The sequence below is a fragment of the Calypte anna genome, chromosome 4A (assembly GCF_003957555.1).
Source record: "Calypte anna isolate BGI_N300 chromosome 4A, bCalAnn1_v1.p, whole genome shotgun sequence".
Classification (NCBI taxonomy): Eukaryota; Metazoa; Chordata; class Aves; order Apodiformes; family Trochilidae; genus Calypte; species Calypte anna.
In genome coordinates, this window is record NC_044248.1 from 21,848,747 (window position 1) to 21,873,701 (window position 24,955).

General features: G+C 35.8%; 1 protein-coding gene across 7 annotated transcripts in view; it reads left to right on the forward strand.

Annotated features, from left to right (window-relative positions):
* The window catches only part of FAT1 (FAT atypical cadherin 1), a 105,874-nt gene that overhangs the window by 24,845 nt on the left and 56,074 nt on the right, over window positions 1–24,955 (forward strand). For 6 of the 7 annotated variants that reach the window (XM_030450331.1, XM_030450332.1, XM_030450334.1 and 3 more), the window contains exon 3: window positions 11,149–11,463. The exons of the other annotated variant lie outside the window; for it this stretch is intronic. In XM_030450331.1, the coding sequence (XP_030306191.1) occupies window positions 11,149–11,463 (315 nt within the window). The remainder of the gene's footprint in view (window positions 1–11,148; window positions 11,464–24,955) is intronic. 7 annotated transcript variants of the gene reach the window in all.

The window sequence follows — 24,955 nt, forward strand, 5'->3', positions numbered from 1 at the left end:
TTACAATTAAATGTGTTGCTCTTGTGCATAATTGGCTTCCCACGCATCTCATTATTTTCCTTGTAACCTCTTCTTCTGCCTAAGGGGGACCTCAGTTAATCTGTCAATTCCAGTTAGTTTTGAAATTCCTGGGGCTATTTGCAGAGGAATTTCCCCTTCAGAGACTCCCCATTTCTCAGTTAAATTATTAGAGTGGTAATACAACTGCTCACATTTTCAGCAATTCCAGGAAGACTGGCAGTGAAATTAGAAGGATTTTTCAGGGTGAAGGAAGAGCTCTGGAGAACATACATGTGCTCATTTGTGTGTGTATGTAAGAAATTCTTAAAATGTTAACGAAGAACATAGAAACTCATCCTTTGCGTTTCTTATGCACTTGCAAATGCACATACATTCTGCAAATTTTATTAAATACATTTCCTTGTTTACCTTTGACGTTCATAAGTAAATGAACAGTAGACGTGGAGAACCCTTCTGTTGTTTTTGAGCTACCTCCATTTCAATAGAAATTTCCTGTTGGTCACGAAGCTGTAGAAAGAGAGCAGGATTTGAAGGCAACTGAATAGTGTAACTGTGTTATCCCAAACCATTTTTGTTTAAACATAGTTACTTATTCTAATTTTATTAAACTACATGATTGTATTGCTTCAGACACAGAAATGAGTTGTGTCTATACCTGATGACAAAAGTTGTCCTGAGAAAGGTGATTCATGGCTGGAGCAATGATTTACATCAGATCCTGATGCTCATGTAACACAGTAAGAGAAGCTGCTTTTTTGGGTGCTTGGAGTTCACATGCTTGGCCCAGAATCTGGTGGTAGTTTCTTACATTTTCACTAATATTTTATAAGCCTCTGTAAAGCTGATGTAGTGGTACAGTCATGGTTTTTTCAGCATCCTTTCCCTCACATTGTGAATGACTGCTTTTGTTAACAGTAAAGCTTGTTTTACTTGCTCTCTCTTTAAAGAAACATAGGTTGTATGGGGTTGTATTGCAATAATTCTTCTTACAGGCCTAGAAATTAACATTTCATTTCCCTAATGTGTACTCATCATGGGGGGGTTATGTGTCTCCATGTTGAGGTTTAGCAACATGGTATTGTTCTTCTGTATAGCAATTATATTGCCTGTCCAAAAGCCTGACATACAAGCAGCCTAGCTGACAGAAATAAGCTGGAGCTATTAAAATAACCATAAATGAGGCTGACAATAGGAGCTGTCTGCCATTGTCCCAAAAGATTTTCTGAACTGGAAGTAATCAGTTGAGTTCTAAGGCAACCCCATCACAAATCTTCTAATTGCAAAAATTCCCCCTCACCACCCCCTGACTTCCTGAAAGCAAGTTCACAGTCTTTGTGGGTCTTAGCAGATTTATCACATTTAGCCCAGACTACTTAGTACTGAATCATAATTTCTGGCCATAATATTTTCTATAGACAATTTTAAGAAAATGTTTTCAGAACTTTTTTCTCCAGTAAATGGTCCAAACACTGTGTTTTACATTCTTTGGACTTGTTTTTGTAGAAATGTGCAGAAAACAATGTGGGAGGACCTGGAAATCAAACTGTGATTGAGTCTAATTATTTACAGTTCTGTCTTTTGCCCTGTGTTTTCTTCTACTCTATGCATTTAACTAAGTTGCATAAAACCTTTTTTCTCAATTTTTAAAAATACAGTCTGTGTTTGGTGCAGAACTTTAACTTTGCACCTCCTTGCTTCTAGTCCTTGCTTGGACTGTCTCTAGAAGTTTATTTAAGTGACAGATACTCATAACTGTTGAACATTTTGTATTTCTTTAAATCCCTCCGTATCTACCATTTTTATAAGCTGAATCTAGCAGAGATAATAGTGACTGCCTCCCTTCTCTTGAACACAATTCAAATTAATGCCATCTGTTGATAGCACAGAAGTGATGCATAAATTGTTTTCTGTTTTATGTCATGGTCTGGATTTCACCCTGTGCTGGAGCTCTCTAGATAGTAAGTTTTTCCCCCCCCAAAGGTGTTTCACTATGAATGCATTGGTAATTGGTGCATTTACAGGAGTGAGTCTGGCAAGTTTGACTCAACACTGATAGTGCCTGATTATTTCACCAGCTACTCTCTCTCTGCTGTTCCATTAGTGTCATATGCAGAAATTGTTCAATTTCAAATACAGTATGTTATTTAATGAAAGTCAGAATTTTTTTAAAAACTTGAAATCCTGTCAGCTTTACCAAAGATATTGGTACAAAGCTGGGTCTGACTATGCATTTCTAGGCAGTTCAGTGAAGTTAGATTTGAGATAGAAAATACATCAACATTTTACTATGATTGAGTCATCATTTTACTGTGATTTTCAGTTTGGTTTTGTTCAGTTAAAAATCTCAATTCTCTTCTGAAAATGGTGGTTTCTCTAATGGTGCTGTGTGCTATAGAGACCAGGTATGCTGTGCAGTGATATTCTTCCTCTTCTACCTCCCAGAAGTTGCAGTAAAAAGCCCCTGGAAAGAGAGCAAGCAGGGGTGGGCTTGACATGTTTAAAGGTCTTGCAGCTGCACAGGAAAATGGCATTTACCAGTTTACCAGAACTTGTGCAAATTCACTACCATCCCAACAGCTTGTTGGCAGCAGTATTGATAAGTTTCTGGAAACTTTCTAAGCCTTGATTTGTTAGAAAATGAGTTGTTTGTCCTTCAAGCAGTAACAAGAGTTGCTTTCCATTTAACAGTCCTGTCTAAACGTGATTTCTCAGCTGGTAGTACACATGACAACTTGAAATGTATACAGTTTACCATTTCAAAGAGCTATAAATAAAGTGCCATTCAATTTTTCTGGTAATCTGCCTTTATAAATGCTGACGAAAGACTTGTAGTTTCAATATATTACTTTTGGCTTATTTTATGTGTTTTTTTTCATAGCTTGTCCTGAGAGTATTTTTTCTGAGCACTCTCTGAAGCAGAACTTGTGAAGTTGATTTTTTTTCATTGCTTTTCTTCAGTACTTACAAAGAAGAAATGTTCTATATATAAAGTGGATTAAGACCACTGAAAAGAAGCTTACTGAATATGTAAAGAAATAAATGTGTAAAACCTAAAATATGTGACAACCCATAACTACCTGAAGGAATGTTTATATTGCTGACAGATTTTAGATAATACTATGTCACTTCTGGGGTGCATGTGAAAATCTTTACTCTGTAGCCTGTAAACAGAATTTCTGCAGAATTTTTCAAGGGAGGTTTTGGGTTTTTTGGGGTGTGGTTTAGTTTGGGATTCTTAAGCAGTAAAGTAAACCAGGATCTATCTAAAAATGTAAAGCCCCCAAATTTTAAAAATTTAAAAATGTGTTAATTTAAGATTCAGCTTTACTCAGACGTAACAGAAGAATCACTGAGTAGTCAAAAATAAACAATGAAGCTGTTTCAAACTAGGTTGTATGATTAGTTATGCAAATTCATATTCCTCAGACATATTTGCAAACAAGTAATCCAAATTCCTCATGAGTTATGCAAAACACTATATCGATGGTTTGTTGCTAGGTTACAGTCTTTCTAGCTATGCCTAATTAATGCTCCTGGAGAAGAGTGAAGAGCAGTGAACACTTCTTGTTCATGTGTGCTTCAAAGGCAAGCAGTAGTTGCTAAAACTTTCTGCTCTCCTTCAGGGCTGCAGCCAAGGATTATTTATGTTCTGAAAATGTACAGTTTAGTCTGTGTGAATCTTTGCAATAAGTGATTGGAGAGTAGTGTGTGTTGTCAGTGATAAGCTTTACATTGCTGTGGAGTTAAAGAGCAAATCCTGTTTCTCCGTGTTGCACTTTGTGCCATAGAGGCATAAACACTTAATGCTTCCTGAAGTGTGTATATGATACAAATAAGGAAGGCTAGCACTTTTCTACCTCAGTTTATTTATCAAAAGTATGACTTCTCTTAAAAGAGAGATTGTATATACTTTTTAGAAGTTGACACTGCCTGCCACAGGTCTTTAGTATTTCAAGAGCATGAGTACAGTGCCTCTCTTGGCATTCTGCCCTGTTTGTAGAGTAGACAAGCTGACATTTCACTTCTGCAAAAAGAATCTCATTCCATTCCTTCTTTAGAAGGAGATTGTTTCAGGGAGTTCACAGGATGGAGATTTTGGTCTTTTCAACTGACATTTTAAGTGCTGAATAGTTCCTTGTTTCTGTGGCAGGACATACTTGAAATCTTCAGTGCTTAATGATAGTTGGTTTGTGTAGGAAAAAGACTGGTTTGATACTGTTCTACCTGTGTTCTGGTTTTTCAAGTGCTTATGAACTGAGTGATCAAATAATATTGCATACTGTTGACATTAGCATTGGATGCTATATTAGAACTGTAGGCTTAAGGTTCAGTCGACCCTTACGTAGTCATGCTTAGTAGAGGCCTGAGTTAGAGTAGCACAGCTGCCTCAGGGAAAGAAATAATTTTTTCTTGAGAGCTCAATAAGTTACTTGTTTCTGAACCTTCACTTCACAGAACACTGTGTGGCATGTAGGGTTGCAACTGTTCTTGGCTGCTGCTTCAAGGAATTTCCCAATGTCATACTACAGCAGTGGCCAGAAATTTATCAGAAATAAGTTAGGAAGTTAAGAGAAATACAGATAAATTGGTCAGAAAATTATCATTTTTTTTTAATTTCTCTGAAAGTAGAAAGAATCTGAGCTATGACGCGATTCACAATTACTAATAGAATCAGTTTATCTGTAATACTACAAATGAGTGTAGTATTTGTAAATAATGCACTCCAGTCTGATGTAATTTGTTTTGTCTTATGTGGGTAGATGCCATAACTATTAATAAATTTGCTTTTTTTCCTAGTTACCTTGGTTTCTCTTACTGTATTTGACAGGGAGCATACAGTGGATCAGAAAACCCACAAAAAAAAAGCATGTGTAATACACAGGATTGCAGTTGTCAAATGTCCTGATTTGCTTGTGCCTCTGAAAGTTATTCAAGGGGAAAAGGAGGCTGGAAAAGTCTGGATGTGTTCCTCTTTGAGGCCTCTGGGGACTGCTGAGAAGCAGACAAGCCACTGCGTCTTCTCCAGTGCCAGATGCTCTTTTCTGTTATGTTTTTGGATTTTTTTTTTATACTGTCAGTGCTACTGTAGCCTCTGTATTTGTACAGCTCAGGAAAATGCTTATCATGACTTGGCTGGTTATCTAAGAAAGAGAAGTGTATTGCCAGAAAGGCAAAAATTGAACATGCAAGAAGAGAAGAATAGGAACAAAAAGTCTGCCTGCCAAGGAAGTAATCTCCATTAATCTGCATTCAATCTGGATAGTGTTGAAAAACTACATTGGAACTAATTTTCACCTAAAGGCAAAGTATGGATTAGAACAGATGCTATTTCAAATAAGATGACCTAGGCAGAAATCAAAAGAGGAAAATACTAGCTTTGTAAAATGTTTTTCTGGCCTATTCTGGTTGTCCAGGTTGTTCAGTAATGACCCAAAAACTGTCCACTCTGAATTCCTTGATATGATAGTAGGTCTACTTAGTAAGATTTTTGCTTTAAAAAACCCAAAACAACAAAATCACTAATCATTGAGATTGATGTGATTCTTTGTTTGTTTAAACAACAACTAAGCGAAGTTCCACAAAATGTAAACTAGAAATTTGACCCAAAAAACTGTACACTTCTAGGAGCTGGGGTTCTCTGCACCTTTGCCTTCATAAATAGTTAATTTCATATATGCTAATAGATTTCTGGAAAACACAGGCCTATCTAGAGTTAGCTGAGATTCAGATAGTGAACTGTAGATGTGCTGAACATTTCCCCCAGTTTTATTTATAATTCAAAAGATCTTCTGGACCTTGATTTACTGCACTAGCTTACTGATAGTTAAGAATTTAAGACAAAGTTGCAGTCTGCGGTGATGTGTTGGCAGATTTGTGCCATCGAGGGACAGTATGCCTCTGTTTTTATCTGGCTTAATCCACTGATTTTCAAAACTTTGGTTTGGATTGATTGTTCATTGAAGGTCATATTTGACCAAAACCTTTGTTCATGCAGATCGTAAAATATTGCTGTTTTCCCTGCAGAGATGGCTTTTAAAGCAGCTGAAGAAGCTTTTTTATTTGCCCAGCTTATTAGAATTTAGATTAATTAAGTCTGTAATCAGATTTCAAGCATCATGACTCAGGCCAGGGATTTCTGAGTTTTTTTCAAACATCACTCTCGGCAAATTCTGCTAAACTGCCTTTTCATGCCTTGCTGAGAAGTTACTGCAAGTTTTGATTTCCATTACCGAAACATTAATATTATTAACGGGAGTTCTCATGGATAAGCACACTTAAGGAGGATCATCTCTGGGAATTGGAGGTATTATCGTTTGAGCATTTGTTAATTAGATAGAATTGGCTTATATAGGACTGTCAGATTTGAAGTGGATTTTTATTTTTATTTTTGTTGTAAGAGTTACTTTGGTTGTAGTGAGTTGTAGGATTTAAATTAGAAGTAAAGTTCATTCTTGCTGAGAATGGCATTAATATTCTGATTTTTCTTCAGTTGTTCTCTATTCATAAACCAGCCCCCATACTAAATTCTGTCCAGATTCCATTGTATAGTATGCACTTGGAACTTTTCACTCATTTTAATGAAACTGATAGAAAAAGGTGTATTGCAACAAGTAGGAACAGTATCTAGTCTAAAATTTCAGAGTTAGGAATATTGTAAAATAAGATCTGATGTCCTCTGATGAATGAGAAACTTATTATCAGAGCTCTTTTCTACTCCCCTCTGGTGGTTAGTGACTGAATATGAATTTATTTTTATACTGACCACCTGAAAGGCTTCAAGACTCCATATGCAGGGAAGTGAAAAATGTTTTTGGAATCCTCATTTCACCATGTTTTCAAGCAATAATATTTACATGTCTTTGGGATTACCATACATGATAGGGATTCTTTAGGTCTGCTCTGTGGAAGATTTGCTACATAAAACGCAAATGGTTTGTAAAAGTTGAAATTACCAAACTGCTTCAGTGTAAATAATGGATGAGAAATTTGCTGATTAAAGGTTTTTCTGTGAATGGGAGAAGAGTTACAGCAGAGATGGAGCTTTTAGAGTATTGAAGATACACTAAGTATAGTGTAGATACACTAAGTAGAAACACTTAGGCTGTACTCTTTAAATGTGCTTTACACCACTTAAGAAAAAAGTGAAAATACTTTCTAGGAGCCAGAATACACTGTTTAAACTGATGATACTGATCAGTATCTTACTGATGCTTAATGGATGTAACCAACAGCAAAATAAAACAAATTCTCTTTTATTATTTTATTACTTCTCTTTGACATATGAGTTCCCATAACTTTTCTCTCTGCTGTCTTGAGAACCACTAGAAGACAATGAATTTATGAACTCTGCAAGTGTTGGTTCTCAGACAGCATAAAATACTGTGCTGCCCTAATATTTAAAATAGGCCACTGTAGTCAACATTTGCAGAATCAGAAATGTGACTCCAACCAATGATACTTTAAGGGCTGGTTCTAGACCTGTGAATTGGTAGGTGAAATATTGTTATCTTTGTTTTTAAAGTAAGTTTCCTTAGTTAAATTCTTGTGCTTTGAGAAGGTACACTAAGTTTATGTGCATTTGTATTCATTATTGTTGCATAGAAATTAAAGATTAAGCTATTAGTGTTCTCATAGGCAAAATCAGGAAGGATTTAGTGTTAAACTTGCAGAAGCAGGAGCAATTTCAACTAGAGTAATGAGAAAAGTATGGTGGTTTGTAATTACTTATACATGGTCAGACTGTACAGTAATATTAAAAAGGAAAAAAGCCCAAGTACTCTGTGTAGTTGTGTGCATTCAGTGTTGATTGTGTTTTGTGACAAAAGTGCTGATGCAGAAGCAGAAGAAACTTGAGTTTTGGTAGTCAGATTCCCACCCCTCTAAGGCATGTGTACTGGGTCAGTATCTGTTCCCTTTTATTGCTGGGTGGAATGAACAAGAGGAAAGCTGAGTCACGTTAATAGATAAGTGATCCCTTCCCTCACTGTCTGCAGCTTTGAGTGATGGAGGAGAAATAGGTGTGGTGGCCTTTCCTCCACCCTCCCCACTGTGCAAGGTGTGAGGGAAAGTTTCTGCTCCTAATCATCCTGTTCCCTTTTGCATGGCTTTCTTACTGGAGGGATGTTACTTTGAGTGTTCATTTATAATATTGTGAAAAGGAATCTTATTAGAGTTTATTGCACTCTAATAAAATGTTCTACCTTGCATACATACCTCTCTGTTCCATCTGTTTTGAACTGTAAGTGGAGTACATGAAAGCTTTTTAAAGTATCCTCTATGCCTCTAGGTAATTTCCATTCAGGACATTATCTGTTGATCAGTGTTAAACAGTTAATGTAGGCTTTTTTGCATATCTGACTGATCATAAAATCATTTTCTTAGATGCTTTCTGTTTCAGATCGGAATTAGAAACAGCATGTACAGAAAAAATGTTCACCCAACAATTTAGGGTCTGCTGGGTGAGAAACATGAGAAAAATGGTAAAATAGTTATAGTGAATGAGATTTTGTGTTACTTTGACTAGTGAGTGCTTAGGATGTGGATGACCTTGCAGAAAATCACGGACATTCTGAAAAGCAAAGCTACCCTGTTGGGCAAACTACTCTGTTACATGATGTGTTCAGTGGTCAGATGATCAGAGAGATTGTAAGCCTTTCATTGAGCAGTTTTGCAAAAGTCAGTATAAAATATACAGAAACAATGTCATATATGCAGACCTAATTTGAAATTAAAAATGAACCAAAAAATAAAGTTGCTCACCTTTGCTGTGTTGTACTGCTAGACACTATCCCCTCCATTATCTTTTTACGCACTTCTTTTTTAAATACCACTGTTGATTTCATTGATGTGGTACTTTTTTCCCATTTTTCTCTTGTGAATTATGCAACTTAATAGAATTGACACTTGGGAACTGATAGGCCACAAAAGCAAAGTAAGTTTAGTAATCTTTTTTCTTCTTGGTAGGTTTTGAAAAAGCTGAGGTGGTAGAATCTGTAAATACCAGGTGGGCAGGCTGCAGGAAGAGATCTCCATTACCACAAGGGTCTCCTTTTGTTTCTTTAAAATCAGGCAAGGCTATCTTAAAATTAATCTGCCACTTCTGATACAGCTACTGTTAAGAAAGCAGGACAAGTGTAAAATTATAATGGTCGCTCAATTCAGCTTGGGACCCTGCCCACTGAGTTCTGTGTGGGTCAGGCAACAGAGCAGCATTGCTGGAAGTTTTGCTAAATTGGAATTGCTTGTCCGTTTTTAAAAGCAGATTTGTGTACATTAAAAGTCAGAAACTCCACACAAATCCAGTGACTACATAGGGTTATTAATTTTTAAATAAAACTGCCATCAAACAAAATGTAAATACTGAGGTGGAGAGTCTGGAAATGTAAAAACCTTAGAACTAACAACTTGGTTCAGTTTTTGATAATGATCCCTTGGAAAAAAAAAATTATAAAGTCTTTAATTCGCTTTCAAGAAAACTGTTGCAGGCTGTGTGTAATGCATGTGTATTTTCAAATCACAGTGCTCCTCCTCTTTCTCCCAGTTATGAAGCCTTTGACACTTTGTAAAGCCAGTTTCCACACTGACATCTGGTGGTGGTTCGGAAAGGCTGTCTTGTTTGGAACGCTCTTTATGGGCATCTTCCAGGTCTAAGCATTAGATGCTATCTCCTCTGGCCCTTCTGAAGTGATCTTATTGACATCTTAAAATTTAAAATGATCCTCATAAAACCTTTATGCAGCTTCCCATAAGGCAAAGAAAGTAACAAATGAGTAATTCCTCAGTATTTATCTAATTTTGTTCAGCTGGTATAATGGATTTTAAAAGCTGTCTAAAGTGTGTGAAGGACATGATACTTAATTAGTTTCCTGTGGAACTCTTATAAAAGCAGAGTAGCATAGTTTATTGTGGTCCTTTTTTACTGATGGTATGTAAACAAGCTCAGGACAAGGGCACAGATAGTCACAAGATGTGGCTGTATCCAGAGTCCGAATGGGGCTGCCTTGGTGGTGGTTTGATTCATCTCTGCTCCACTCCCAGTTAGGCCTGGTGTGTCTCACCGTAGCGAGTAGTTAGAACCATGACAAACCCTTCAAGATTTCTACGTGTTTCTCCCTCTGTCATGTGCCAGGAAAGCGCAAAATTTTATTGTGCCACAGCTCTGTGAATCTGTTTGATGTTCTTGCCCCCATGAAATGGGTTATACCACATCACATGTCCTTCTGACATGTGCATTTTATGACTGTACCTGTAAACCGCTTATGAAAAAGTATCTGTATTTCCTTCACAGTGGATAAAAACTTGAGTCCCTTATTTAGCTCTGGCTCAGACAAGCAAGCTCCCTGCAGACTCAGCAGACAGATTTTTGTTAAGTTTGTGAATTGTGTAGCTGTTCCTTAAATGGTAATTCACTGTGTGTGCGTGTGTGTGTGTGTGTGTGTGTGTGTGTGAAGTTGAGCTAAGTGATGCTTTCCATTGCCAGAGAAATGGCAACCATTGGTTGGGTGTAATGCTACAAAGATTAGCTTCAGTATAATTTTTGTTTTCTGTGAAATATCTTTGTTAAATTCTTTCTTTGAACCCAAATAAACAAATAAAGAGAACTCGGCTAAATAATTCATTTGGGCACATAGATAAGAATGCTTCATGTTTAAGTAGATGCTCATTATATGAATAATGGTAATAGCTTTTGCATTTAAATGGCAAAGAATTTGGCATCTAAATCTGATAGTTTAATATGATATAAAATTCACTATAATCAATGAAGAGTAAAGAGGGTCATTCGAGTCCCAGAAGGCTGCTAACTACTCATTATATTTAATCCTTTAGGCAAAATAGCTTTTATGAATAGACCTAATTGATCTGATAAATCTCAAAGGTTGTTGGAAAGGAAATACAGTAATATAATGTTTCGATATCTGTCATGAGTAATTGCTAAAAATTGTTGTAGTAATTTTATTTTTTGTGGCTTCAGGTTAGCCTCAATATGCTTGTCTGTGTAGCTAGCAGAATCAGTGTCAGTTATTTTGAACTTGTATTCATTTATTTAAGCTTGCTGCACACTCTGTTTTTACACAGTTCTGCATAATTATTGACAATCTTCTATTTATATTTCTTCCTGTTAAACAGGTATTATTGAGATTGCAGATCGCCTGGATCGTGAAACTACTTCACATTACTGGTTAACTGTTTATGCAACAGACCAAGGTGTCGTGCCTCTATCCTCTTTCATTGAAATCTACATAGAAGTTGGGGATGTTAATGATAATGCTCCTCAGACCACAGAACCAGTTTATTACCCAGAAGTCATGGAAAACTCACCTAAAGATGTATCTGTCGTTCAGATTGAGGCATTTGATCCAGATTCTAGCTCAAGTGAAAAATTAACTTACAAGATTACAAGTGGCAATCCACAGGGATTCTTTTCAATAAACCCCAAAACTGGTAAGTACAATACAGTGTTTTATTTTTGCTTATGAATGAATCAACATATTTGTGTGAATAGAGAAACGAAGTAAAAATCAAGATCTTTGGTTAACGTTGTAACCATGCTTTCACAATAGTTAAGAGTTAACATGGTGTCTTGGGTTATGTCAATATTATCAGGTTGTACAAACAAGTAGAAAAGGACTTGAGGACAAAGCACTAGAAATCAGTGAAATGCACATTTGGGAAGGTTTACTTCAGTGTCGCTCAACTTGAGCATGGTCAGTTCCCCTTTGCTTTTGCAGTGCTGTAAATATAGTCTTGGAATAAATATCTTAACACAATTTCATCCAAACTGTTCTTAGCAGTCTCAGTTTTTCAGTTTTCTCTCTTTTTTTTTTTTTTTTGGTCACAGTTTGATTAGCATTTTTTTCTTTCTTCTAGTTTTCTTTCTCCCAGTCACTTCCTGCTAGTGTTAGTCTAAGCAGTGCGAGCTATTACTACTGCAAGCTCCTTTGTCCCCCCGTCAGAAGGGACTGTCTTTGTAAGTAACTGCTGCTGTTGTAAGAGATACAAAATCTGGAAGATAATTTGCAGGTGTGGCTGTTAGGGAATGACAAAAAAGAGTCCAAGTTCCATGGCTGTTTTGAAAGCTTCACGAAAACATTCTGAGGTTTTAACAGGAAGTACAAATACAAGTTACCAGCTGTGAATTACAAATACTGAAATGTGTGTAGGGCAGAGAGTCAAATAAAATTACCCATTTAACTATTTTTAAAAGTTATTTTAAAAGTAATGTAAAGGTTGCCTACCATCCCTTGCTTTTAAACCATGGTAGAGAAAATTTTATACATCTTTCTTAATGGTAAAGAAGGGTTTGGTTTAAGTTAACTAATACTTTGGTAGGTTTGCAGTTCAGCTTATCATATGTTGCAATTAGGTACTGTTTCACTGTGCACATTATAGGAGATGCTTCTGATTTACTTACCTAGAAATTTCTTCTCAGAATCCAGAGATCCAGGCACTGTAGAGATGTAGAGGTTTACTTTAATCTGTAACCAACCTACCAAGTGGAAGGGAGCAATAGAAGCATTTTTCGTTTAGCTCTTGCTCTTTTGTGGAGGGAATTTCAGGTCATTTAAAGGAGCAAAAATAGAGTGAAAAATATGTTTTGAAGACTGGGTTGACACTATGACCTTCATTATGTTTCATAGTTATTTCAGCTCAGGGTCTGAAAGACTTGTGTGCTTTATCAGCTGTAACTGCTGTGTCAGCAAACACAGGTATGTTTGTTGGGTTATTTCTGAAAGTAACTTCTCCATCAGCATGTGCTGAATCTGCTTGTGAAGACATTGCCAGGAGGGACATATAAAATAGATAATAGCAACAGAAGATCTCAAGCATAGTTAAGGCCTATACCTAAATAATGTATTTATAAACATCTTGGGTTTATAACAAAAGCAACCTAAGAAGTAAACCAAGATAGATTCAACCCCAGAGTGTTCTAAAGTGAATGCAAAAACTCTCATGTGTGTTTTTCCTCTGCTTACACATGGTGGAAAAGGAAAAAAATTCCATTTGTCTGTCTTCTTCCTTGTCCTGTTTTTGTAAAGTACTATTTGCCAGCTACTTTGATATTTCTTGTAGTCACAACCAGTGATCCTGATAAAAATGGGTGATAAAAATTGCCTGTGAGTTGGGTGGAAAGAACTGAGTCACTGTGTAGCTAAAATTTCAAATGACCATAAACTCTACCTATGTTCATTTATTTCTTACTGCATAATTGGTCAGATATTTTTGATTGCTGTTTCCTTACTTTTTTTTCTCTATCTCATTTTGTTTTCCTCTTTCTTTTGGTCCTTTCCTACTCTCCTTTACCTTCTGTATCATTATGAAGCATTTTCCAAACTTTGTTTTAAAAAATGACACTGGCATGCTTCCCTCAAGTAAATTTTGAGATGAAGAAACATATTTATTTTTATTTAATGGATAGAAAAATTAAGGCAGCAGGAAAGCATGACTTGGTTTCAGATAGAGCTTGTGGTTTTCCACATCAGTAGCTTACTACCAGTTTCATTTATGTTAGAAGGGAAGCTTGAGGGAGCTCAACACACTAGTTGCTAAAGTGATAAGGAACACTTAATAGAAAGCTAATAAAGATTTTCTGTCGAGAGTTTCTTCCTTCCTGCCTTTATTGTAGCATGCATATTGTAGAAGCAAGCAGTGCAATCCAGAGTCCTTCTCATCTCTTTGGTACAGGAAAAAAAAATTCAAAAAATATATTTCAAAATACAAACACCAAGAAAATAATGTCCCTCTGATTTATCTTCATAGGGATAATTTAAAAAAAAAATAATTTTACATTCACAAGGATAGGTAAATTCATTGGTGTCTATTACTCTTACAATTACGAGAGGCAGAGGACAGAGAAACCTGTTTTGCTGGTTTCTGTTGTGTTCCTAGAGTGCATTCAAGTAAGTTCAATGAATATTAAATATCTGGCTCATGTATACTGTGTTCCTGTTGTTGGACACTGTATTTCATGCTATCCAACTGGCTGTCTTGGTTTTCTCACCTGTGTTATGTCTGAAACTGTCATTCTGCAGTGGGCACTAACACGGTGATCACAATGAGTTTTGACTGAGGTTATCAGGATCGTAACTTGCCTAACAGTCTATTTTCTGTCTACTAGAAGTCAAATACATTTAACTTGAATAGGTCTTATTTGTGTTGAAAGCACTTCCACTAGGATTGTGATGTTAAGGACTTGAAAAATCGGTTTAAAATACACTAGCTATTGTTGTAGTTATAACACTGTGTATTTTATCTCCTTCAATTAATTAAAGTAGATCTCAGCTGCAGAGTACATTTGATGAGAATAAATGAAATCAAATCCTGTCTTGTTGCTTATGCAGGTATGTTACCCTTGTTGGACCTTGTGAGGCTTATCTGTAAGGTATTTATTTGTTAAAGAAAAACTTTCACAGGGCCGGATATTTCCCTTCCTGCCAAAGAGGAGATAGGGCTGGAATATTAATCAAGTCTTTAATAAAATGTATCCTGTTAAAACACTGAAATTGTCAAAATAAGAAAGTTAAGCAGGTGTGGTATTGTTACTTTGAGGCATGGTGCAGCCAGCCCAAAAAGCAAATTGAGGATTGTTATGGCCTCAGTGGGAGTCAAGAAAAGGCTAGTGTTAAGATTCTTAAAATACATCTTGAGTGCTACAAACATATTCCAGCTGATACTGTGTCACTGTCTCCTCTCCAGGTAAAGGATCCATCTTTTTCTGTATTTTTATATAATTTAACACAGTGGCGTTGTCATCCATGTCTAGAACTCTCACACATAATAGTAACACAGATTATACCTAGCAATAACCAACATGTAACCTATGTCAAGTGAAACACTTGACTTTTTTTTCTATTCTTTGTAAGTAGCTAAGTCATTTCTAGAATTTTATAGATTCTGCACTAAGATGTCTGTGTCTCTGTGCAATAGTCCTGTATTTTAAGATGGTGAAAATGACTGACGTGGACCTGTGTAGGACATGGTTCATCTTTCACAGAAAGAAGAAATTTCTTTTAATGAACTATTGATTGATCAGCTTCTCAGAAGTACAACTGGCTGAAGTAGTATCTGTTTACTTCTTACAGTGATCTGTTTCTGAGTATCCCCAACAGTAACTTTTCATTAGCGCTTTAACACATCCTTCGTATTTTAAGTAATTATTTGTTAAAGAAATGTTGCTGAGTTTTTCTCTGCATGCAGAAATGCTGTTTCACGTTTTGGAGCAGCAATCACAGGATATTTTGTAACCTGTTTTTTCACTAAAGCAAATGAAAACTAAAATTGTTGGAATCCTAACTAGGTGTCCTGATAGGGTGAGGGAAGACCCTTTTTACTTTTGGATTACCATGCCCATGTATTCAAAATAATTTCTGATTTCTTTGCCAAATCTGTATGTTTATTTCCACTCCCCCAGGACTTTCATTACATTTGTTCTACTGATGAGATTTGGCTTGGGGAGAGAAACAGATTTAGGTGTCAACAGTTTCTACAGAACCCATACTTTCAGAAGAGTAAAACAGTAATAGCAAATAAGGCAGGGAGGTAGTTACTTGACATTGTTCCATATAAGAGGCAGAACAGATCTGAGTCAGATTTGCAGAATTGCTGAGTGCAGAAGTATAGCTTTCTGTGCCTTTAATGTAACTTGATAGGAAAATTATGCATACTTCCAAAAACTAGACTTGGTTTTATAACCTGGATGGCAAAATTAATTTTGAGTGCTAATTTCCAATTCTTCAGTTTTGCACATATTGAAATAGGAATAATTACATGACCTAATTGCTTGGGAGTGTTGTGAAGTTACATTAATTCATATTTATGAAGCACTTGGGTATTATCATGAGAATCCCACATTCCTTTCAGGAAATTAGTAATCTTGTGGTGTAGGAGGTAAGCCATTTAGATAAGGCCTTTCTTACAGAGGGAATACCAGCAGAAGCTGGAATTGAGTAATTGCCCATTTCAGAACATATCCTGTCGTGTGCTCCCAGTGAGCCTGAGTCTGTGCATCGTAATGCGCACCTGCAGGCAGCAAAGTTAAGATGATGCAGCAGCCTTGACTCTGGAATTTCCTTGTTTGGCTAAATCTAAACATAAGTGTTTATCTATGATTAAATATTGTTTGATGTAATTTTTGTGCTCATTATTTTTTTCCTGCACTCTTTTTCACTGTCTCAAGTTTTTTAAAGGACTTGGACTAACTGTCCTGTGGCAATTTAAGCTTGTGGCAGGCTTTGTTTCCTAAATTATCCCACACCTCTAAGCATACATTACAAAGTTACCATCGTCTTTCAAGTTAAATGCTGATTTAAAGACATTTTTATATATGCTATCCCCAAAGAAAATTTTATTATAATAGAAAAAGTTTGTTCTATTGAACAGCGGGATTTGAATTTTGGTAGCTGAGTCTGTGACTCTCATTCTGTTTGTTGGTCTCTAGGAATCAGAGCTTTTGAAGTTAAAAAATCCTAGTACCTCATGAGCAAACCTCACATGATTTTATCATCTTACGCAGTTTGTAACCTTTGAAGCAGTATCTTTGTGTGTGTGCCTGATTTGGAGACTGAGTAAAGTGAAATAGGAAATGGGTACAGCTGCAAACAACTTCCATGGGTTTCCGGTAATACTGGAGAATTACCTACTGAGGAAACCAAGGGCCAGTGACTGCACAGTAGTATTGACTTCCTTTTAACAAAGGAAATCTTTGTTGTTTAACTGCTTGTGGGCTTTAATCCCAATAGACCTAATATTTTAGAACTTGAATAAAACCAGTATTGCTACATTGCATACTAATGTGATTTAAATTTAAATAAAAATCCAAACACTGATATTGTTTTTGTTACCTCTGTAGCTGGCAGACAATGCCAGGGTCGATTATTCCTCTTTCATGTCCCACAGCTTGAAGTGTATATAACACCCTCCATGGGCCTGACTGTATTCCTGTCACATGGGAAGAAAATAAAGTATCTGATTACACTATCTCTAGAACAGATACTTTTTCTTCACTAAAAATGTGACCAGATTTTACCTAAATGTCTGTTGAATTCCTCAACCAACATGAGTAGACAAAAGTTTGTGTAGACATACAATGTGAGAGTTTAATTCTGCAAAAAGCTACTTTTATTTTCTTTTAAAAATACTGTTTAAACCTCTTAAAGTGTTATTAGGCAGGTGCTTTTCAGCCTGGTCATTTTTGGAACCAGGAATGTGCTCTAATGTGAAATTTCTAATAACATCTTCACCATCTTCACATCTACTTAGTCTACAATACTGAGGGGTTTTATACTTGAAATGACAGAAAAATTGCTATACTATAGGCAGCTATTTTAAAAATTACTTGGCAAGCATTTATATAGAGACCACTTTTCAGATGCTGGGTGGTGGTGCTGGGGCTTTTTGAAAAAATAGTTCTCTTACATCTCTTTGGAAAAAATTTGCTGGGAGCTGGAAAAATCGAGGGAAACAGTGCAGTCCTTCCCTTATCCTGTTTCTGGAGCTACATAAAAACTTCAGATCATACTCTGCATGATCCATATTGTAAAGCAAGAGCGTAAAAGAGAGATTTTCTTTCAGTTTTTCCATATTCTGATGCAGAAATGGTGATGGAATCAGACTCTCTCTATATTGCATGTTCTTTTCATGATGGAATATGTAGTGTGAGAAATTCTAGCCAGGGAAGAGGTAATGATCAGATACTGTTATGAGCTACTTGCATTGGACCACCTTCACACAATAGATGGTTTTCAGAGGTATCAGTCTTTCCTTAATAAGCTCTCTGAGTAGTGAAACTTGATGGCCTTTCTGTCTATAACAATGTTATAATGTTAATATTGATTTATTTCCTATTAAGACAAGATGACTCAGTGAGAATTGGTGCCCTTGTTCACATCCAGCTTGGCTTGATATTTGGGTGATGAAAATAAAAGCTCAGTCACACCAAAAATACACTTCTGCATGAAGCAATACATTTTTTAATACGAAAAATTCACAGTGGAGTCACAGTCAAAGGCTAACTAGGAGCTGGCCATAAAACTCTTCTTCAGCTTTTCAGAGAGCTGAAGCAAGACCTTTGGCACCAAGGTGGTCCTCTGTCACGAGTGTTTCATGTAGATCTTTATATATGCTTGAATTAGAAAAGCTGATCCCTTTAAATGAGGAGGTAGAAGACAGCAGTGCATTCTATCTTGTGAATGCAGGAAAATTGCAATTAAGAAAAAACAAACGGCAGCGATGTCTAAATCTTCAGATTCTTACATTTCGAGGTGAGGCTATTTTGGTGTTAAGATACATAGGGATTTACAGGGCCTTAAAAGAAAGCCTGTGATAGTATTGGAAATACACTAATATTCTTTTTTTTTTGTATTTTTGTCATGCATATTTCATCCAGAAACCATTCTTTACATTAAAGGGGAGAAGATAATGTTGACAATTGTATCTAACAGAGTTGTTACGCTGTCTTACATTGTTAGATCATATGATGCTTTTTTCTGGCAAGCTACTTCTAGTTCCTCCCTCTGTTCCTTCAAGATAAGAACTGCACTAAGTGTCAGTGCTGTGATAAATAGTGAAAAAGCATCTGCCAAATTGCATTTGTAATTATTTTAAAGTCTTTCAAAAAACATCTCTATTTCTACAACAGAAATACAGTTCTGTTTGTTGGCTTTATAAGGAAACAATATTCTTGAACTTGTCTACGTTTTCAAATGAGATGGCCAGTTCTAAAGTTGACAAAGCAAGACCAACCATCTCTTGCAATGGGTGCACTTTCTTAAGGTAATCTCTATGATTTGAATTAATAGGAAACAAAATAATGAAATAAGCCATATAGATACACACACACAAAATGCAGTGATGAACATTTGGAAGGTGAATTTCCCCTTTCTTTAAGATCTATCTTCAAAATTTGGAGGGACTGGATTTTGTCCATACAGTCACATAGCTATTTTCATATCCATTCTCTTAGACTTTCTTAGATGACTTTGTATTTAAGGAATTCATAATTTTATCTAGATTAAAATGAACATTTTTTTTTTACACTTAACGTGTCTGCTTAGTTTTCTATTGGGTTCGGTGGCATCAGTAGCACAGTGTTGTAATGGAATTATGAACTACATCTGTATATGATTGACTTCTATTTTGTGCTGTTGGTATTTTTTGATCTGTCCATACTTAGGTACAGTGGGTGGTCTCATTTGGCTTTGAGTAGATGGAGTCTTAGAGCTAAAATAACTGAGTTCAAAGCCCTTCACATTACAGTTTTGTTTCCAAGGTTGTTATAAGAGTCACCAAGTTGTATTTAGCATATTGTAAGGAACTAACAAACTTTAACCAGACTTTTAATTTCTTATTTTACGTATAATTTATCACAGTAGTTTATCAAAAAGTTTTAAACAGCTGTTCTCATATTTTGAAAGAAATAATAAATCTACTAGTATCAGACTTTCTGTTCATCCTATAGAACTTCTTTTCTATTTGTGGAGTTTTATTAAGTGGCAAATGAGATCAATAAGCTATTGTGTTGCTTATAATTGTTCTCAAGCAGTTCTATCATTTGTTATATGCTGTAATTGCAACCAAAACATTCTTTTGTGACTCAAAAGCTGTTGTAGTAAAACCAGATGAATTGTCTAAGAGTAATTTTGACATTGAGGCAATAGCCAACATGGAAACTTGCTCTGATATTTCTCTTTGAAATCGTGTATTCTTAACTTGATGTAATAACTTCTTAAATATCTCTTTTTAAAATTTAAGTTGTTTGTATAGTGAGGTGCAGTTACCATACATGCAGACTCTTGCTTTCTGGTTGTTGTTATTCAACTACAAATCTACTTGTTGATGAATACTTCCAGTTAACTCATTGCAAAAAGTTCAAAATTAAATTTTCTTTAGCTACCTCGCATTTCACAGACAATATTAACCAAATGCAAGTTGCTTTACTAGAAGACTACATTCCCAGGACTATGTATGCACTTTGCAAATTTGTCTAATCTTCCTTAATTCACATGTGTGTTGCAACATTTTTATGGCAGAGCAATAAAGTTGTAAAAGCTGTAAAACTTCTGTAGCAGAGGAACTGATCTCAAATCTAACCTCAATCCTTTAATATTTGGTCTTAAATACTTCTCTCAACTGACCATTATATTTTAAAAATCATATTAATAACTCAGTGCTAGCTACAGTAAGCTGAGACATACATTTTCTTTGTTCAGGGAAAAAAAAAAAGCCCGGAAAGGGGTGTGAGTTTTCTTTGTTCAAGCACTACAAATGCAATTAAGACTATGTCAGTTTTTAAAAGATCTTTCAAGATTGTTTGAGATTTTATGGCAATAATGCTTTACTTAATTATTGGAGCTGGTATGTCTCAATATGGGATAATAAAGCTGACTGATGAAGGTCAGGTTACTTTAACAATTGATTACTGAAGGCATTTGAGCTTTGAATTGGTGTGGCTTTAGTATACCAGATGGTGCTGAAGGCAAGAGTATTTTTGCAAGGTAAGCAAAGAGAGAACAAAAATTTATAGTGTTCTGTTGATAGTAAGATCAAAGTTTATTCTCCAGGAAATTTATCACCACTTACTAGTTTCCTTTCAATAACCATATTTGGGGTTTGTTGTCTTGCTTTTAAAATTATTTTAGCTGTTGTTTTAAGTACCTTTTTTATGTGTGTGATTTCATCTTATGTTGTTTAGGACTTGCAGTTCTGTTTTTTATCTTACGCATTAGAGAAACAAACTACCAGAAGAATATGATTAACAATGAAACACACAGATTAACAATGGACACATGAATGCTTTCAAGCACTTACAATGCAGGATCTTAGACTCAGGTTTATTTTTCTAATATAGCTATTTTGGAGTGTGTTATTATTTATGTATGTATTTTTATTATTCCCCAAATAGTTTTACTGCTAAAAAAATTAGAACTAAATGGTTTACTTTGTAGGATACATTTGTGCAGTTCCTTGTGATTATGTGATCGCTAGACACAATTTTGTACCTCATTTGAAATCTAGTTGAAATTGAAGCTCTGCAGTGTTTACTGGGTTGGATAATTTAATTGTTTATGTAAATTGTTTTTTTCCTCCATATATATTAATAGTCTTTGGTGGCTCAGCTTGTCTTTGTTCCCTGTTTGCAATTACAAAAATGATTTCCGAGTGCTCTGATCAACAAATGTTGGCTCTTTCTATTATCTGAGTGCTGTTAAATAATTCGGGGAAGAGGCTCAGCTTCAGATGTGCACCTTACACTCAAACTTCATAGTAGTAGAATTGAGTAGTTAAATTGTCTGGTTACTTATAGATGTAGTGACTGATGGTGTAAAATATCAGCCACAGGATTAAATAACTTACTTTTTGACCCCAAAGCTTTCAGTTGGTCTTGGCAACAAGTAAAAAACTCATAAACACTGATATTAATATGCTTCAATAAAGGTCTAATATGCTGGTACAAGCACGCCCACATGGCCTAGGCTAGGCCACTTAGCCCATATTTGATGCAGTTCTGATGTGGGTAGGACTGAGATCTCAGTTACTACTTTACTTTTCACGGAGTACCATTTGAAAGACAAAACGTTCAGAGGAGATAAATGTGCCAAAATGTTGGGGTTTTTTTGTAGATGAAATAGACAGCAGTATATGCATTCTATATGCATCAGCCTCTGGAACAACAGTAAGGAAGTACCTAAATAAAAAGGTGATTTGAAGAGCAAATAACGGATGTACACATGAAGTGTGTACACATAGAGTGTGTAGAGAGTTTTACAAAGCATTTTAGACCTTTCTACCTGAAGTTTACATACATGCCTTATGCATTGTGGCTTTTGCCTCAGCTGCTGCAGGTGGGAATTGAAGATGGAAAGGCACCAAAGCTGTGAAAGGCTCTAGTAGCTGAGTGCAATCATGCTATATTTAGCAGAAAAGGTACACCAGTTTCATCACAGTGTACTGCAGTAGGTCTCTCAGTTTTTCTAAAGCTCTTTATTTACAGGGTAGTAAAACACCCTGATCATACATTAAGCATAGAATTACACCTGTAGCCCCAAAAGTGGAATTAGTCTAGAAAAATCTGTTAAAACACCAAGCTGTAAGCTGTACTAGGCAGAAGTGATCATTATTGTGCATAAACACTGTATAGCAAAAAACGGGTAAGATTCAAGAGGCCAGAGAGAACAATCACACAACAATTGATGGTTGCTAATGGATAGAATACTCTCGGCTTTCAATTTCTCTTGAAAAGTGGTTATCATTTTTACAGTCTTTATTGAAAGAAGAGAAATTACTGCTTTAAATGCTTTACTTGAGCAGAAGAAGCACTTGTAACCATTTCATGCATTTGTAGATATTGCTGGTTTCTTCTGGGACTATATGTTTAAAATTGTATTTTCAGCACTTGAAAATTAGTGGTGATAATTCCATTGTTGATTTTATTGGGAGCTACTGAGGTGCTTAGGACAAAGAAGAATTTAGGACTAAAAAGCTAGTCTATCGCTAAAGAACTGTTCTTAGGTGTGTAAACCAAAGCTGTTCTGTTTCTTCATGGTATGTTTTCTCTAGTTTGGCAGCTGGTAAGGATTTTGCCTTTGGTTGGTCTTTGATTCTGCAGCCTGCCTTTATGCTCACATATATATTACAGGGGTACACTATCTAGTTTATAATCATCATCTATGCATAGCTCGTAAGACATGAAGCTTATATTTTGTCAGCTGCAAAAATTAAATCTGTTCTTAAATCCCTCTGCTATTACTTTCCTTGGCCTATTTTTATTACTTGTTTATTTACTTTGGTTGTGAAGCCTTGTATTGGCACATGTATAAGACAGGATCTTCTACAGTCTTGCCAGAAGCAAATATATTCATATTTGGAAAGGAAATACGGGCTTTTCCTAATGGACAGTGATTGTAAAGTAAGTTAGGTGTAAATTCTAGTAAACTTGAAGTCATCTGAAAGAGAGAATACTGGAAAAAATACAGCTGTCTTTCTGTGGCAGTGATGAAACAATCATGGATTATCGTTCTCATCAGTCATTTTGTCCATTCTTTCAGAAAGTGTTGAGATATTGGAAGCAGTTTTAAATATCCTTAGAGATCCTGACAGTGAGACTTGATGCGCACTGTGCTATCAGAGAAGTGTGAGACATGACTAGATTACATGAAGTACTTTCATGGGGAGGAAACTGCTGATTCCAATGGACTTCTTTGTGTATCAGAAAAAAGAAAGATATATTCCTCTGTCTAGAAGGGAAGGCTTCCTTGAATATGATACAGTATTTCCTAAATGGAAATAGTAGGAAATTTGCCCTCAGGTGCAACAGCATCTTTATCACTTGAAGAGATGTAACCGGTGTTCAACATACAGAACGCATGCTGTAATTTGCCCAGTACTTAAGGGTTGTTACACAGTAGTCAAAATAGATTATCATTATAGCCATGTGAATTAACTACCCATACTTACAACTCTTAATTAATACATATATTAACAACCTGTAAAGAAAATCCCAATATAATTTTTTCTTTTAACATTTGTTAGTAATTGGTCACTTTGAGGTTGAATTGGAGGAGCAAGAGCTTACATATTTAAAGTAATATTATAAGTAAATTGGCCTAAAGCTTTAAATGATTGAGTTGCACTATGCAGTCCAGAGGAACCATATCTGCTACCTGGTTATGGTTTGCTTTCAACACAGAAGACAGAAATCTCATCAACAAAATGGGACCTCCCTTATAATATTTAATTCCAGTATCTTGTATCTGTTGAACTTGGTAATAAAAATGCTCTATCTCCTTTCTGTAGTTCCATATATATGCACACATCTCCTCATTACCAGTGCATTAAAATACCAGAGAAACTATTTCTATTCATACAGTACAATTCAGATAGTGTTATGCTATATTCAAATCAAGCCTATTGCTTCAGACTCATTGGAGGCAGCTCGCAGACTTGGCACCTGCTTTAGTCTTTCAGATCATGGTGGATAAATCCTGGCTAACAGCCAGGCTCCCACCCAGTTCCAAAAGCTTCATCATCTCAAGCTGAATGTGCAGTTGAAAAATCTGTGCATATTTGTGAAAGCACAAATGCATGCGTTTGTAAATATGCCTGTAATAGGGAATCCATGATGTATACACAGTAAGACAAAAAATCTGAGCCTTCCTTCTATCCTTGCAAAAAAACACTTTTTCTAATGCTACTTCTTTCAGCACTGAGATCAGCCATGCTCTAAAGTTAGCTAATAGCATGGCAGTAGAATAGAATATTTCAGTAGGAAGAGACCTATTACAGTCAGCCAGTCCAACTGCCTGATCACTTCAGGGCTGACCAAATGTTAAATCATGTTATTAAATGTACTGACCAGATGTCTTTTAAATACTTGACAGGCTTGGAGCATCTGAATATTAATTCTTAACTCAGTGCCTGCCTAACATGGTTTGATTTTTTTTTTAAGAGATTGCCATCTCAGTATTGAATGGAAGTCGTTGATGTGCTGTTTATCAGATATAGAGGTAACATGATGTAACTGGGCATTGAGATAAAAGCTTATGTGAGATAAAACAAATCCCCACTAATGTCAGCTCCCTTGTGCTATTTTCTGTTCTAAAGGTAGCTTTATTTAAATGTTCATGTAATTGAATGGTATAGTTACATTGTTGTCTGTTTGTTTTGATATTACTTAAAATAGAAATCTGAAGTAAGCTTTAATAGCTGTATCTATTTTGTGTTTTTTTCAGTAGATCTTGTAGACAGCAGATACCTCCAGAATATAAACTCAAGGAAGGAAGGGAGAAGACAATAGTATTTGATACCTGGTGTGGGGTTTTGTTTTGTTATGGATGTTTACAGTTAGTGTCAGTACCTCTCCAGCTAGTGAGGCAGAGCAGCTGTGGTCTATCCAAAGACTCTCTAAATGATTAAGCTGTTATGAAAATGTTTCCGATGAGGT